We start from the raw sequence: 14,579 nt of genomic DNA on the forward strand, positions 1-14,579 counted from the left end.
TGTGTCGGTCTGAATTCCACAAAGGGCAAACTTAGCAGATGTCAAGCTACACTGCCTGGGCAGATAGGGTACATCAGTTGGCAACTGAAACAACACTTGGTGTTTTTGTGCAGTACTTTGAACAACCAGACAGAGGAGAAACGGTAAAAGAATTTCCACTTTAAACTCACAGAAAACAAAAAAAGAGCAACACTGTAGCGTAGTGGTTAGCACAACGCTTTACAGTACAAGCGACCCGGGTTCAATTCCTGCTACTGACTGTCAGGAGTTTGTACGTTCTCCACGTGTTTCCTCTGGGTGCTCTGGTTTCCTTCTGCATTCCAAAGATGTACCGGCTGGTAGGTTACTTGGTCATTGTAAATTGTCCCGTGATTAGGCTGAGTTTAAATCGAGGGATTGCCAGGCGGTGTGGCTCGTTGGTTCTATTCCGCACTGTATCTCAATAAATAAAAGTAAAGTAGCTTGCAAATTTGCACTTGCTATTTATCTTTGCCAGTATTAGGGCTCTTTTTGATAGTTAAAGATAAAAGGCAACTATGATACTGAAAAGTGATCTATTGACTAAAGGTTCACTTGATAAAAGACAAACACATCCGGTCTTTATACTGTCAGGGAATAATCCTTCTCTGCATGCCTGCATGCTGGACTATGACCCATAGTTAAAAGATTAAGCAAAACATCTGGAGTAATTTGTTCCTGTACGACCAACAGAAACAGCTGCCATGTAATGAAATGTAATAAATAATTCTACCCAGTTGATAGCAAAACGCCGAGTAACAGATATTTAACAAATAGAGCTTGCTTTACACTGAAAGACTACCATGCATTATACAATCACATCCTGTCAGGACCATGGACAGAGGCATGCACAATCCGACAAATTCATGCACTAGCTTCTCAATCAATAGAATATGAAGGAAGAAGTCAATAGACCATTCAAAAGGAGTGAAGAGAAAGCTTTCCGAGAAGGCAGATACAGAGTTCTCTTCAGGGTGAAGCTCATCGTCAGAAGACTCCTCAGAGAGGAATACTGTATAATGCCGTGTGGGTCTTACAATGCTGAAGAAAACAGGAAGAAAATTTAATTTTACTCACTGAAGACAAAAGATGGGAAAATCACTGCCTATATAACAAGACAAGTCAGACTTAGAGATTCTAACACGGCAGTGTTAAAGCCATTCGACCTTCAACAATGTGTGACATGAAACACAGACACAAGTTTTTTATATTGGAATATCAATGAATAATAGAGCTGTCGTCATTATTTTGTGTTATTAAAGTGAGGCTGATAAAGTTAGACATAAACAGTCACCAACATCACTGTATTCTGCATTAGTAGGTACTTCTATATAACATCAAAAACTGCCAATAACCAAAAAGAAAGCAGAGAAATCAGGACTCTCTACAACCCTTGGTGCCTAAGTAAAACAGCCAGCATAGTCAAAGACACCACCCACCCCAGATATTCTCTCTTCTCCCCCTCCCATCGGGCAGAAGTTACAAAAGCCTGAAAGCATGCATCACAAAGCACAAGAACAGCTTCTATCCTGCTGTTATAGGACCATTGAACAGTTCCCTAATGCTTCGTACAACAAGATAGGCTCTTGATCGCACTATCCATCTCATTATGGCATTTTACCTTATGGTCTGTCTGCAATGGACTTCCTCTGTAACGGTAGCATAGCGCTAAGTATATCGCTTTACAAAGCCAACAATCACTGAGTGGAGTTCAATTCCCATTGCTGTCTGTAAGAAGTTTGTACCTTCTCCCCGTGACCACATCAGTTTCCTCCCACATTTCAAAGCCATATGGGTCAGGGTTAGTAAGTTGTGGGGATGCTAAGTTGCCACTGGAAGTGTGGTGACACTTGTGGGCTGCCCCCAGCACATCCTTGGACTTTGTTTGTCATTGACACAAATGGCATACTTCACTGTTTGCTTTGATGTACATGTAACAAATTTTAAAAACAGCTAATTAATTAATACAGCAAAGTTAATTCACGCTAGAAGTGAGTGACCACAGCAAAGGAGCGATTTGGTTTGTTTTACTCTTACTTTTTGCAGATCTTTGTTTCCTTCTTCTCATTTCTCTGTCCCCCCAGGCCTGCAACTGTCTGACAACTGCTCACATACGCACGACAGCAAGTCGTTCAGCCGCTGGGCATTGCGGTGAAACTCAATCTCGCTTGCACATATTGCCCACAGCGAGGAGGATCTGTCTGGTGCTGGGCTGGGCTGTATGGTAAGCCTGGCCCTTTTTAACACCAATTATTACACCTGAGGAAGAGATCAGAGCACAGGCGGGACCAAATCCTTCTGGTTTGCACAGGTTAGTGCACAAGAGCATTGGGGTTTCTGATCGCTACCACATCTTCAGAATCAGAGTCAGGTTTATTATCACTGACACGTCGTGAAATCTGTTGTTTTGCAGCAGCAACGCAGTGCATGACAGAAAAAATGTAAGTTACATTAGAAATACATAAATAGTGCAAAAGTGGAATACTGAGATACTAACATGAAATTCTGTTCGAACTTAGCAGGTCAGGCAGCATCTACGGAAGTAAACAAATAGTTGACATTTTGGGCCGAGACCCTGCATCAGGACTGCACTAATACTGAGATAATATTCATGGACTGTTCCCAAATTGATGTCGGAGAGGAAGAAGTTGTTTCCAAAACAATGAGTGTGGGTTGTCAGACTCCTGCACTACCTCCTTGATGGTAATAATGATTATAAAATGTGTTTTCAGCATCTAAATAAATTAAAACTATTGTATCATATGCCATATAATTTAATAAATATATGTAATATATTACAATTATGTACTTTGATAATAAATTTACTTTGACTTGGAACATATTCACTTTGACCTCTTCAGCTTCTGAAATCACAATCAGAATCAGGTTTATTGTCACTGACGTATGTCCTGAAATTTGTTGTTTTACAGCAGCAAGACATAAAAAAAATATAAAGTACAATAAAAAGTACATTAAAAAATCAAATTAAATAAGTAATGCAAAAAGAGAGCAAAAATAGTGAGGTAGTGTTCCTGGGATGGTTCAGTGTCCGTTCAGAAATCTGAAGGCAGAGGGGAAGAAGCCATTCCTAAAACATTGAGTGTAGGTCTTCAGGCTCCTGTACCTCCTCCTCGACAGCAGTAATGAGAATTAAAATCTGTGACTTTTGTCATTAAATAAATTAAAGCTATGGTTTCATATTTCATGCATTTCCATAGAACACAAGAGGCTACATTTTGGCCCATCAAGTTTAATGCTGACGCTCACAAAACTCCCAGTGATATCAGAGTGGTAGTGCCACTCAACTCACAATCCATAAATCTCATTAACGAAAGTCAAGTCAAAGTAAATTTATTATCAAACTATGCCTACTACCCTGAGATTAATTTTCTTGCAGGCATTCACAGTAGGACAAAGATACACTATAGTATCGATAAAAAAACTGCAAAGACTGACAAACAACCAATGTGCAAAAGGTGACAAACTGTGCAATACAAATAATAATAAATAATAAACAATACTGAGAAGATGAGGAGGGATTTCTTTAGCCAGAAGGTGGTGAATTGTGGAATTCATTGCCACAGGTGGCTGTGGAGACAAGTCATTGGATATATTAAGAGGGAAAATGAATCAGTCACGGTTGAATGGTGGAAGAGACTTATGGGCCCAATGTCCTAAGTCCGCTCCTGTGTCTTACAGTAAAACAAATAAGACCGATAAGAAAGAACAATTGCTAAAAGTGGAGAGAATAAGGAAAACTAGTTTTGCCATTCGTAGGAACAAATATATGTAACCGAAGATAATATTGGACTTTTGGGCTAAATAATCTTATTGGAATTCATTATGTAGGGATGTCCTTAAGTAAGATCCTCAGAACCTGGGGACAGTCTGTACTAGTAATAGTGGCCATTTCTGGAGAGCCACAAAAGCCTGTTCACTCACAAATTTCTACAGATGTATTGTGGAGAGCTTTCTAACAGGCTGCATCACTGTCTGGTATAGGGGCAGGAGAGGCTACTGCACAGGATCGAAATAAGCTGCAGAAAGTTGTAAACTCAGCCAGCTCCATCATGGCCACCAGCCTCCTCAGCATCCAGGACACCTTCAAGGAGTGATACCTCAAAAAGGTGTCATCCATCATTAAGGACCCCATCACCCAGGACTGGCCTTCTTCTCATTGCTACCATCAGGGAGGAGGTACAGGAGTCTGAAGGCACATACTCAATTATTCAGAAACAGCTCCTTCCCCTCCACATTGAACCCATGGACACTACCTCACTGCTTTTTTTTCTCTTTTTGCATTACTTATTTAACTTTTTAAATATATATACATATACTTCTTACTGTAATGTACAATTTTAGAAAATGGACTGCAATGCACTACTATCGCAAAGCAACAAATTTCACAACATATGCCAATGATATTAAACCTGATTCTGATTCTGTAATTCCCAGTAATACAGGAAACCCTGATTTCTACGAAAGGTGGGCCCACGTCTGACTCAGTATGACAGGAATCTGGTTGAAGCCTACTTACTCCAAGAGCAATTCACTACGTTCAACAAATGTGACCCAAACTCCATGAATTGATTGCAAAATATTATTAATATTATTCTACCTATAGGACTTTGAAAAAGTTAATTTGCCAAGTTATTGAACTGATTGATTAGTACTTAACCACAATGTACATCATAGCTCACATTCACCTATGGATGAATAACAGATATTATTCTTAGGTAAACAGCCATTATCAAAGACCCTCACTATCCAGACCATGCCCTCTTCTCACTGCTTTAGGTCTCACACCATCAGTTTCAGGAATGGTTATGAGCCTTCAACCATCAGACCCCTGAACCAGGGTAATAACTTCACTCACATTAACGTGGAACTAATTCCACAACCTATGGATTTTGATTGGAGTACAGCACAGATGCAACAGAAGTGTCCCCATGCAGGTCCACTGAAGAGTTTTAAAGACCCAGTCTCAATAAAAGAGAAGTATCATCTAACAGAGCAGTCATCACTGGAATAGTTTGAGTCAGAGTAGTAAGGCTCCGGCAAGAACAGGCGGAGGCAAGTAGGGAAGTTCATTCTTTATTTCTTATTTCTTTTTTTCTGAATTAACTCTTCGGAGAATAGGGGGTATGTCTGCAGAGCCAGTGTTCTGTTCTGGGTGTCAGATATGGGGTGTCCAGGAGACTTCCAGCCTCCCGGATGGCCACATCCGCACCAGGTGCATCGAGGTGCAGGCTCTTAGAGACTGGAGTTACAGCTTGATGACCTTTGGCTTGTTAGGGAAAGTGAAGTGGTGATAGACAGGAGCTACAGGGCGGTAGTCACCCCAAGGCTACAGGAGACAGATAAATGGAGATAAACAGGCGACTGTCAAGAGAGGAGAGGGAGAACATCAGATAGCGGAGAGCACCCCTGTGGCTGACCCCTTCAAAAATACTGTTGGGGAGGGACGACCTACCTGGGGGGAGTAACAGTAGTCATGTCTCTGGCACTGAGTCTGGCCCTGTGGCTAGGAAGGGCAGGATACTGAAGAGGATGGCAGCAGTAATAGGGAACTCTATAGCTAGGGGGAACACTTAGGTAGTTCTGTAGATACAAAAAGGAAATACAGATGGAAGTTTGCCTCCCAGGTGCAAGGATTTGTGATGTTTCTCAATGCATCAACAATGTCCTGAAAAGGGAGGGTGAGCAGCCAGTGGTCAGCGACAGAGAGGAGGTCCTGAAAACAGCATACAGGGAGTTATGAAGGAAGCTGACAAGCAGGACGTCAAGGATAGTCATCTCAGGATTGCTGCCTACGCCACTCGACAGTGTAGATAGGAATAGAATGAAGTGGCAGATAAATGTGTGGCTGAAGATTTGGAGCAGGGGGCAGGGATTCAGATTTCTGATTCATTGGGACCTCTTCTGAGGCAGTTGTGACCTGTACAAAAGGGGCCGGTTGCACTTGAATCCGAGGGGGACCAATATGCCTGCGAACAGGTTTGCTAGAGATTTTGGGAATGGTTTAAACTAATATGGCAGGGGGGTGGGAACCAGTACGATAGAGCTGAGGATGAGCCAGCAGGTTTACAAATAGATAATGGGTGTAACATGAATGTAAGGAAGGACAAGACGATGATTGAGTACAAATGCAGACAGAGTAAAGAGTTAAATTGTACCAGAGGCAAAATTCAAAAGGGCAAAGAATGCAGAACTGAAGGTGCAGTCTTCAAGCAGCTTGTGCTCGACCCCACAAGGGGAAGGGCTATCTTAGATTGGGTATTGAGTAATAACCCTGATCTTATTAGGGAGCTTAATGTAAAGGAACCCTTGGGAGGCAGTGATCATAATATGATTGAATTCATACTGCAATTTAAGAGTGAGAAGCATAACTCACACGTATCAGTATCGCAATGGAATAAAGAGAATTACAGAGGCATGAGCGAGGAGCTTCCCAGGTGGATTTGGAGGGGGTTACTGGCAGGATGATGGCAGAACAGAGGTGGCTGAAATCTCTGGGAATAATTCACAAGGCGCAGGATAGATATGTCCCACAGAAGTTCTCAAATGGCAGAGCTGGGCAACTATGGCTTAAGTTAAGGACTGCATAAAAGCCAAGGAAAGGCCATATAAGATAGTAAAAGTGAGTGGGACGTTGGATGATTGGGAAGCTTTTAAAATCCAACAAAAGGCAACTAGAAAAGCTATAAGAAGGGAATAGATGAAATGTGAGGGCAAACTAGCTGGCAATGTAAAGCAGGATACTAAAATTTTTTTCAGTTATGTAAAGAGTAAAAGGGAGGTGAGAGTTGATATTGGACCACTGAAAAATAACGCTGTTGAGGTAACAACGGAGGACAAAGAAATGGCAGATGAACTTAATAAGTACTTTGCTTCAGTCTTTACTGTGGAAGACACTAGATGTATGTCAGTGGTCCGTGAGTGTCAGGGAACAGCTATTACAAAGGAAAATGTTCCAGGTAAACTGAAATGTCTTAAGATCGATAAGTCATCCGACCCAGATGGACTACATCCCAGAGTCCTGAAAGAGTTTGCTGAAGAGATAACAGATACATTGGTTATGATCTTTCAAGAATCACTTGATTCTGGCATGGTCCTGAAGGACTGGAAAATTGCAAATGTCACTCCACTCTTCAAGAAGGGAGGACGACAAAAGAGAGTAAACTATAGGCCAGTTAGCCTAACCTCAGTGGTTGGGAAAGTGATGGAGTCCATTATTAAGGATGAGGTTTCCAGGTACTTGGAAACTAATGATAAAATAAATCAGAGCATGGTTGCTGTAAAGGGAAATCTTGCCTAACAAACCTGTTAGAATTTTTCGAGCAAGTAACATGCAAGGTGGACAAAGGAGAGGCAGTGGATGTCATTTACTTAGATTCACAGAAGGTATTTGATAAGAGTGCCTCACATGAGGCTGCTTAACAAGATAAAATCCTGTGGCGCTACAGGGAAGATACTGGCATGGATAGAGGAATGGCTGACAGGCAGGAGGCAGTGAGTGGGAATAAAAGGAGGCCTTTTCTGGTTGGCTGCCACTGACCAGTGGTGTTCCTCAGGGGTTAGTATTGGGATCATGACTTTTCACATTGTTTGCCAATGATTTTGATAGGGACTTAGAGGAGTCCTCGTGCAAGACTCCTAGAAGGTTAATTTTCATGTTGAGTCTGTGGTAAAGAAGCCAAATGCAATATTGGCATTTATTTCAAGGGGAATAGAATATAAAAACAAGGAGATAATGCTGAAGCTTTATAAGACACTGATCAGGCTGCACTTGGAGTATTGTCAACAGTTTTAGGCCCCTTATTTCAGAAAGGATGTATTGTCTTCAGAGAGAGTCCAGAGCAGATTCACAAGGATGATACTGGGAATGAAGGGGATTAACATATGAGCAGCGTTTTGGCAGCTTTGGGCCTGTACTCACTGGAATTTTGAAGAATGCGTGGGGATCTCATTGAAACCTACTGAATGTTGACAGGACTAGATAGGGTGCACGTGGAGAGGATGTTTCCTCTGGTGGGGGTATCTAGAACTAGAGGGCAAAGCCTCAAAATTGAGGGGTGACCTTTTAGAACAGAAGTAAGGAGAAATTTCTTTTTAGTTGAAGAGCAGTGAACCACAGATTGCAGTGGAGGCCAAGTTCGTGGGTATATTCAAAGTGTAAGTTGATAAGTTTCCTGATAGTTCAGGGCACCAAGGGATATGGTGAGAAGGCAGGTATATGGGGATGAGTGGGTTCTGTGATCAACCATGATGAAAAGGTGGAGCAAAATCAATGGGCTGAATGGCCTAATTCTGCTCCTATGTCTTATGGTCTGTGGATTCACTTTCAAGGACACGACAACTTGTGTTCTCAATATTATTTATTTATATTTTTGTATTTACACAGCTTCTCTTCTTTTTCACATTGGTTGTTTGTCAGTCTTTGTTCAGGCGCGGGTAGTATACAGTGACAAACATACTTCAATAATAAACCTACTTTGAACATTGAATTCTACCAGATTCAGATGCATGAAGTGAAAAATTACTTATATACGTACTTAGCCCCATTACCCAAAGTGAAAATATTTTCTTGTTCTGCAGTAACTTGCTCTAAGTGAGGCTACAAAATCTGCAGAATGGATATCCAATCTGTTCCCCTTTGTTCTCATGCTACGGTCTTTGACTTCTATGGAGTTACCTTTCACTTGTTGGATGGAATGCTCTGACCAACACACACAGCAAATTCCTAATAAATGTATCTGGTGAATAAAAATGATCCTCGATAGCATCCTTTGTTTGCACTACGGTCTTGTTTTTCCATAGTCTTTTTTTTTCCTACTGTGATGTCAACGTAATTTTACGTATAATTTATTGTTGGAAACCATTGTTTTTTTCAAATAATACTTTTTATAAGATTTGTACCTTACCCACTTGATGTAATTGTTTTAGTATGTAGCCTATTAACTAATTTATCACTATCTAAGGAATTTTCTTCATCTTATCTATAAAAGTGATAGATTTTTCAGAAGCATCATCTTGTATTCCTTTGTCTTACGCCCTTTAGCATTAATTCCCTCTTAGCATTGCTTCTCAGCTCTTTGCTGAGTATTTATATGTTTGTTGGTACTCTAGAATACACTGAAATCTTGGAATTAAGACTGCTCTCCATTTCTGAATCCTGGAAGAACCCTAAGGATCAGAAATTAAACAAAGATTGAACAGTGTATCATTTATATTTAGTGTGTTGTCTCTGCCTACTGTCTGATGTGCTGAGAGCAAGTTTTATTTGCACTGTATCCGTAATTATGCATATGACAATAAACTAGACTTGATTGCTAGTTTCTCTGTTGATTGGTCACAGCAGTGATGTTTGAGGCAACTGAGCCCCAATCCCTGTTGTAGGTTTCCTGCAGTGACTCTCCTCAATGCCCACCACAACACTGACAGAAACCAGACTAACAGTGCAAGGACTCAAACAGGCAGCAGGGACATTGCTGCCCTTCGCTGTAACTCCACCTGCTGGGCTCGGTAAATCAACAGAACACATCTTACACACCACACACAAAACGCTGGAGGAACTCAGCAGGTCAGGCAGCATCTATGGAGAAGAGTAAAGCGTTGATGGTTTGGGCTGAGGCCTTTTATCAAGGCTGCAAGGAAGGGGCAGAAGCCAGAATAAAAGGGTTGGAAGGGGAGAAGCATGAGCTGGTGGGTCGTAGGTGAATCCAGATTAAGGGAAGGTTGAGTAATGTGCAAAAAGTCTGCGACACATACATACATAGCTAGGGTGCCAAAGTCTTTTGCATTGTACTGTAGTAATTTTACATATTGCGTTGTACTGCTACAAAAAAAAAATTCATGACATATGTGAGTGATGATAAAACTGACCCTGATATGGATCTCTATTGTGGAGTGAGAGTGGAATCGTGGTTGGAAAAAGGGGAAGGGAGAAGGGAGGAAGTGGGAAGCACCAGAGAGATATTCTGTAGTTATCAATAAACCAATTGTTTGGAATCAAGTAACCTTGCCTGTGGTCTCAGAGCTGGGTGTGTCTGCACTCGAACCACACCTCACACCCGGCATTCCTTCCCTATCACTGGTCCCGCACCCCTCTCCATCTTAGCCATTTCCAAAATCCTTTGCTCCATCCAGATTTACAACTCGGTGCCAGTGCTGCAAGTTGAGAAATACAGTACTGTGCAGACACCTTAGGCACCCTGGCTATATACATGTGCCCGAGACATTTGCACAGTACTGTAGGTGGTGGAAAGTGAGAATGATTTGAGAACCTGGATGGTGACAGGTGGAAGAGGAAAAAGGCAGAAAAAGATTAAACCTGATGGGAAGGACAGTATATCATGGAATAAAGGGAAAGAGGTGGGGAACCAGAGAAGGTGTTTGTGATGGGCAGGTCATGAAGGCAGGAGAGGGCAAAGGGAAGAGGTAAAGGGGACACAGGGATAAGGGAGAACAAAGGGAAGGGAGACACAGAGGAATGGTTACTGGAAATGATAAAAGTTTGATGTTGATGCTGTTGAAGCTTAACCGAGACAGAATATGAGGCATTCCTCCTCCACTCTGCCTCTGGCTTGCTGTGAAAGTGAAGGAAACATCAGTGTGGGAATGCAAATGGGTGGCCATAAGGAGATCCTGGCTGTTAGGGCTGGTGGAGTGAAGGTGTCTGATAAAGCAGTATCCCAGTCTGTGTCGAGTCTCAATGAAGTAGAGGAGATCGCACGAGAAGCAGCAGATAAACAACCCTAATGGATTCACCTGTGAAACACATCTTATACCTGGCGCCACAGTAATGTTTCCTTTATTTGAAAACTGTGCTGCACTTTGTATCAATTGTATATGAAAGAAAATTTCAGCTGCGAGGCAACAAGGGCTATGGGCGTGGGAGTATTTCAGTTACTGAGCCACCATGCAGCTTCCAGGGACAGTGTGCCACAGTACCCCAGCAGTGGGAAGCTCTCCTGTCACATGACCCCAGCTGGGGTTATTTCCTGACCATAACTCATCTCATCTGCCAGTTAGTTTTGAACGTGACACCAGACACTGGGTACCTGTTGGGACCCCCGGCCAGGTGACTCCAGTTTAGGGCAGGTATAAAATCAGAAGTAGTGAGTGAAGTTGTCCACACTGGTTCAGGAGCCTGATGGTTGTAAGGTAATAACTGCACCTGAATCTGGTGGTGTTTGACCTAGGGCTCCTGCACCTCCTGCCCAATGGTAGTAACGAGAAGAGAGCATTGCCTGGATGGTGGGGGTCCTGGATGATGGATGCTGTTTTACTGTGGCAATGTCCCTTGTAGATGTTGTCAGTTGTAGGGAGGGATTTGCGTGTGATGGACTGGGCTGTGGCCACCACTTCTAGTAGGTGCTTTACTCCCGGGCATATCAGACCATGATTAAACCAGTTAGGATACTTTGCGCTGTGCATCTTTAGAAGTTTATCAACGTTTTACCTTCAAAATTATTATTAGCATTCAATTTCAGTGTTCACAGGTGATTCTGCACTGCATGAATTCCAAACCTTTCACTGGCTACAATGCATTATTACGCTAACAGATTTATTTCTGTGTTGTTTTGTAGACAGAGGTCTACACAGTCAGACGTTAGGGAACAGTCAATATTAAATGTGTTCAGATTGATCGCATACATTTCAGGAGAGAATAGCAAAGTCTTGCACATTTTCATCCAGCCAGTAATATCATGAAGGATCCCACCCACCCTGCTCATGGACTGTTTGTCCCACTCCCATCAGGGAGGAGGCTACATAGCATCCACATCAGGACCACCAGACTCAAAAACAGTTACTTTCCCCAAGCAGTAAGGCTGATCAACACCTCGACCAACAAACCCACTCCTCCACACCCACAACCACTGCTACTTTATCATTTCCTGTCAGAGTCACCTTATGTACAGACACACCTATGTTTAGCATCACTTTATGGACATACAATAAATGTATATAAGCTATCTTATGTATTTATATTTAGTGCATTTTTTAATATTATGTTCTTTATCTTATTGTGTTTTTTGAGCTGCATCTGAGCCAGAGTAACAATTATTTTGTTCCTTACAACTGTGTACTGCAAATGACATTAAACAATCTTGAATATTGAATATTCTTGAATAATGTGCAAATATGTTCCGAATATTATTGATGTTTTGGGAATGCAATTCCCTGCAGGGTCACACAGAGATGTTAAAAAGAAAAATGTTTTCTTTTAATTCCTTGCTTCTTTTGAATTTCAAGCTCCTGGAATTATATTCTCAGCAAAACGCCCAGCATTCCTAATTAATCTGATTCAGTGAGCAATTCTGACGTCTACCACCCGCTACCTGCTTGGAATTCACACTGAGGAGGCTGTCTGCAGAAAGGCAGGTCACAGCGAGTGTTGGTACACAGAAAACATCCACCGCTAACACAAAAGGAGATTTTTTCTGTCTATCTCAGCGATACACGCCACCGATCACCGCATGACTGTGCAAGCTTTGCCTCCTAATCCCCGGGCTAAGCTACAATGCGGATGACTTCTCCTCAATATTTTAACGTCTAGTTATCATGTCTTCTGTTGTCCTCTGTTACTGTTTGCTTGTGACAACAATGACAGCAGAGGCTGTTCCTTGTTAAGTATCGTGTAACAAATTCAGCCCTACATACACTACGTCTCGCTTCAGAGCTTCTGATGGTGTGGGTTTATTCTAATGAGGACAGACCACATCTTGAGGGTTCATTTTCTGTCAGAACGGATTAAAATTCCCAGTGAATTTTGATCAAGGAATTCATAGAGACAAACCAAGTTCCATGCAAAAAATTAACACTAGTAAGAAAAACAGGGACTTTTATGTTTAATGAAGGAGTCTTGCACTGTAATATTTAGAACAAAGGCAGAAAACATATTTAAACATAATAGCAAGCTATTCTGCAGGTCCATCATCATGAACCCCCACCAATCAGGCCATGCTCTCTTCTTGCTGCAACCATCAGGAAGAAGGTACAGGAGCCTCTGGCCTCATATCACCAGAAATAGTTATAACCCCTCAACCATCAGGCTCTTGAACCAGAGCGGAGAATTTCACTCACCCTATCACTGAACTGCTCCCACAACCTAAGCACTCACTTTCAAGGATTCTTCATCTCATGTTTTTGCTATTTATAGCTTATTTATTTGATAATAAATTTACCTTGAACTTTGAAGTAGTTTAGACTTGAATAATGTATTAGGGCGTATAATTCTTTTGTGGAAAAGATAATGGCTCAAAGAGTGAATGAAGGTTGGTGAGTCCCGGGGTCGGAGGTCAATGGAAGCCTAGTTGACAAGGACTGGAGTTCAAAGTCTTGTGATCGGTGAGTTCTACAGTCAATACTAGAAATCGAAACCCGAACGTTGAAGACCTAAGTCCAGAGGTCGCGACTCGAAGGTCAAAGCCTCTGGGTTGGTATTTCCGGAAGTCAGAAGCCCAACATCTGCAACTCTGAGATTCCGGGGCCAAGGGCTCTCAAGACTTATCCTGGGTTTGGAGGCCGGTCCATAGGCGTGTGAGTAGGTGGAGGGGAGAATGTGGGATAGGGACTTGTTCAGCTGCTGTTGCGGTTGGTTGTGTTGCTCTGCTAAGCATTGTGGGCATGATATGCAGGCTCTGGAGTGTGTGGCAAGACTTGTGGGCTGCCCACAGTCTGGTTGTTAATGCAAACAATGCATTTGACTGTATGTTTTTTAATTTAATTTGATATTATTTCATTTATAGATACAACACGGTAACAGGCCCTTCCGGCCCCCACTGCCCAATTACACCCATGTGACCAATTAACCTAATAACTCGTACTTCTTTGGAATGTGGGAGAAAACTGGGGCATCAGGAGGAAATCATAGGGGGAATGTACAAACTCCTTACAGACAGGGCAATGTGCTAAACATTATGTTACCGTGCTTTCACGTACACGTGATAAATAAATGAATCTATCTTCTGATACAGACTCCATGCAACCTTCCTCCTTTATGTCAGAACATCCCGCAAGTGCCCAGTTACAGAGACGAGGAACAGCACCCCTCTCAAAAGTTCTACTCCCTGTAATAGGATCAAAATTCACGAGAGACAAAATGTTCGGCTTGGGGTGGCTCTGATCAGAAGATCTGAGATCTGCAGAAGAGCAGATCTGGTCTTGAACTAGACTGCCTTGATATTTTCCAGCTGATACGTAGAGCAGCTGAAATAGAAAACGGAGTATTGTCCTGTTTGACTGGGCTGGTGAAGGTGAAGAGGGTCTGCTCCAGAACAGGGTTCCAACGTGCCACGTCAGGCAGGTTCCCTCAGGACTCAATCTATCTGAGCAAACACCATGGACAGAATGGCCTAATTCTGCTAAGATAATGTCTTATCTGAATTTCCAATGTACAAAGCGGGCGCAAAACGCACTCAAAATCCAGTTTTCTTTATTCTAGTGGAGATAGGGTGTGCCCAGTGACAAATTCTAAACTTAAAATTAGTACAACGCATTTTCACATTAAATACACTTTAATTATCAGCAACTCATTATTTGATTTAAATTGTTCT

The 14,579-nt window shown here is 42.1% G+C and overlaps 1 protein-coding gene across 7 annotated transcripts in view; it reads right to left on the reverse strand.

The window, feature by feature from the left end:
• dennd1a (DENN/MADD domain containing 1A) overlaps positions 1 to 14,579 on the reverse strand; it is a 618,210-nt gene that overhangs the window by 19,776 nt on the left and 583,855 nt on the right. For 4 of the 7 annotated variants that reach the window (XM_073052565.1, XM_073052563.1, XM_073052564.1 and 1 more), the window contains one exon: positions 934 to 1,059. The exons of the other annotated variants lie outside the window; for them this stretch is intronic. In XM_073052565.1, the coding sequence (XP_072908666.1) occupies positions 934 to 1,059 (126 nt within the window). The remainder of the gene's footprint in view (positions 1 to 933; positions 1,060 to 14,579) is intronic. 7 annotated transcript variants of the gene reach the window in all.

Source organism: Hemitrygon akajei, chromosome 7, assembly GCF_048418815.1.
Source record: "Hemitrygon akajei chromosome 7, sHemAka1.3, whole genome shotgun sequence".
Lineage (NCBI taxonomy): Eukaryota > Metazoa > Chordata > Chondrichthyes > Myliobatiformes > Dasyatidae > Hemitrygon > Hemitrygon akajei.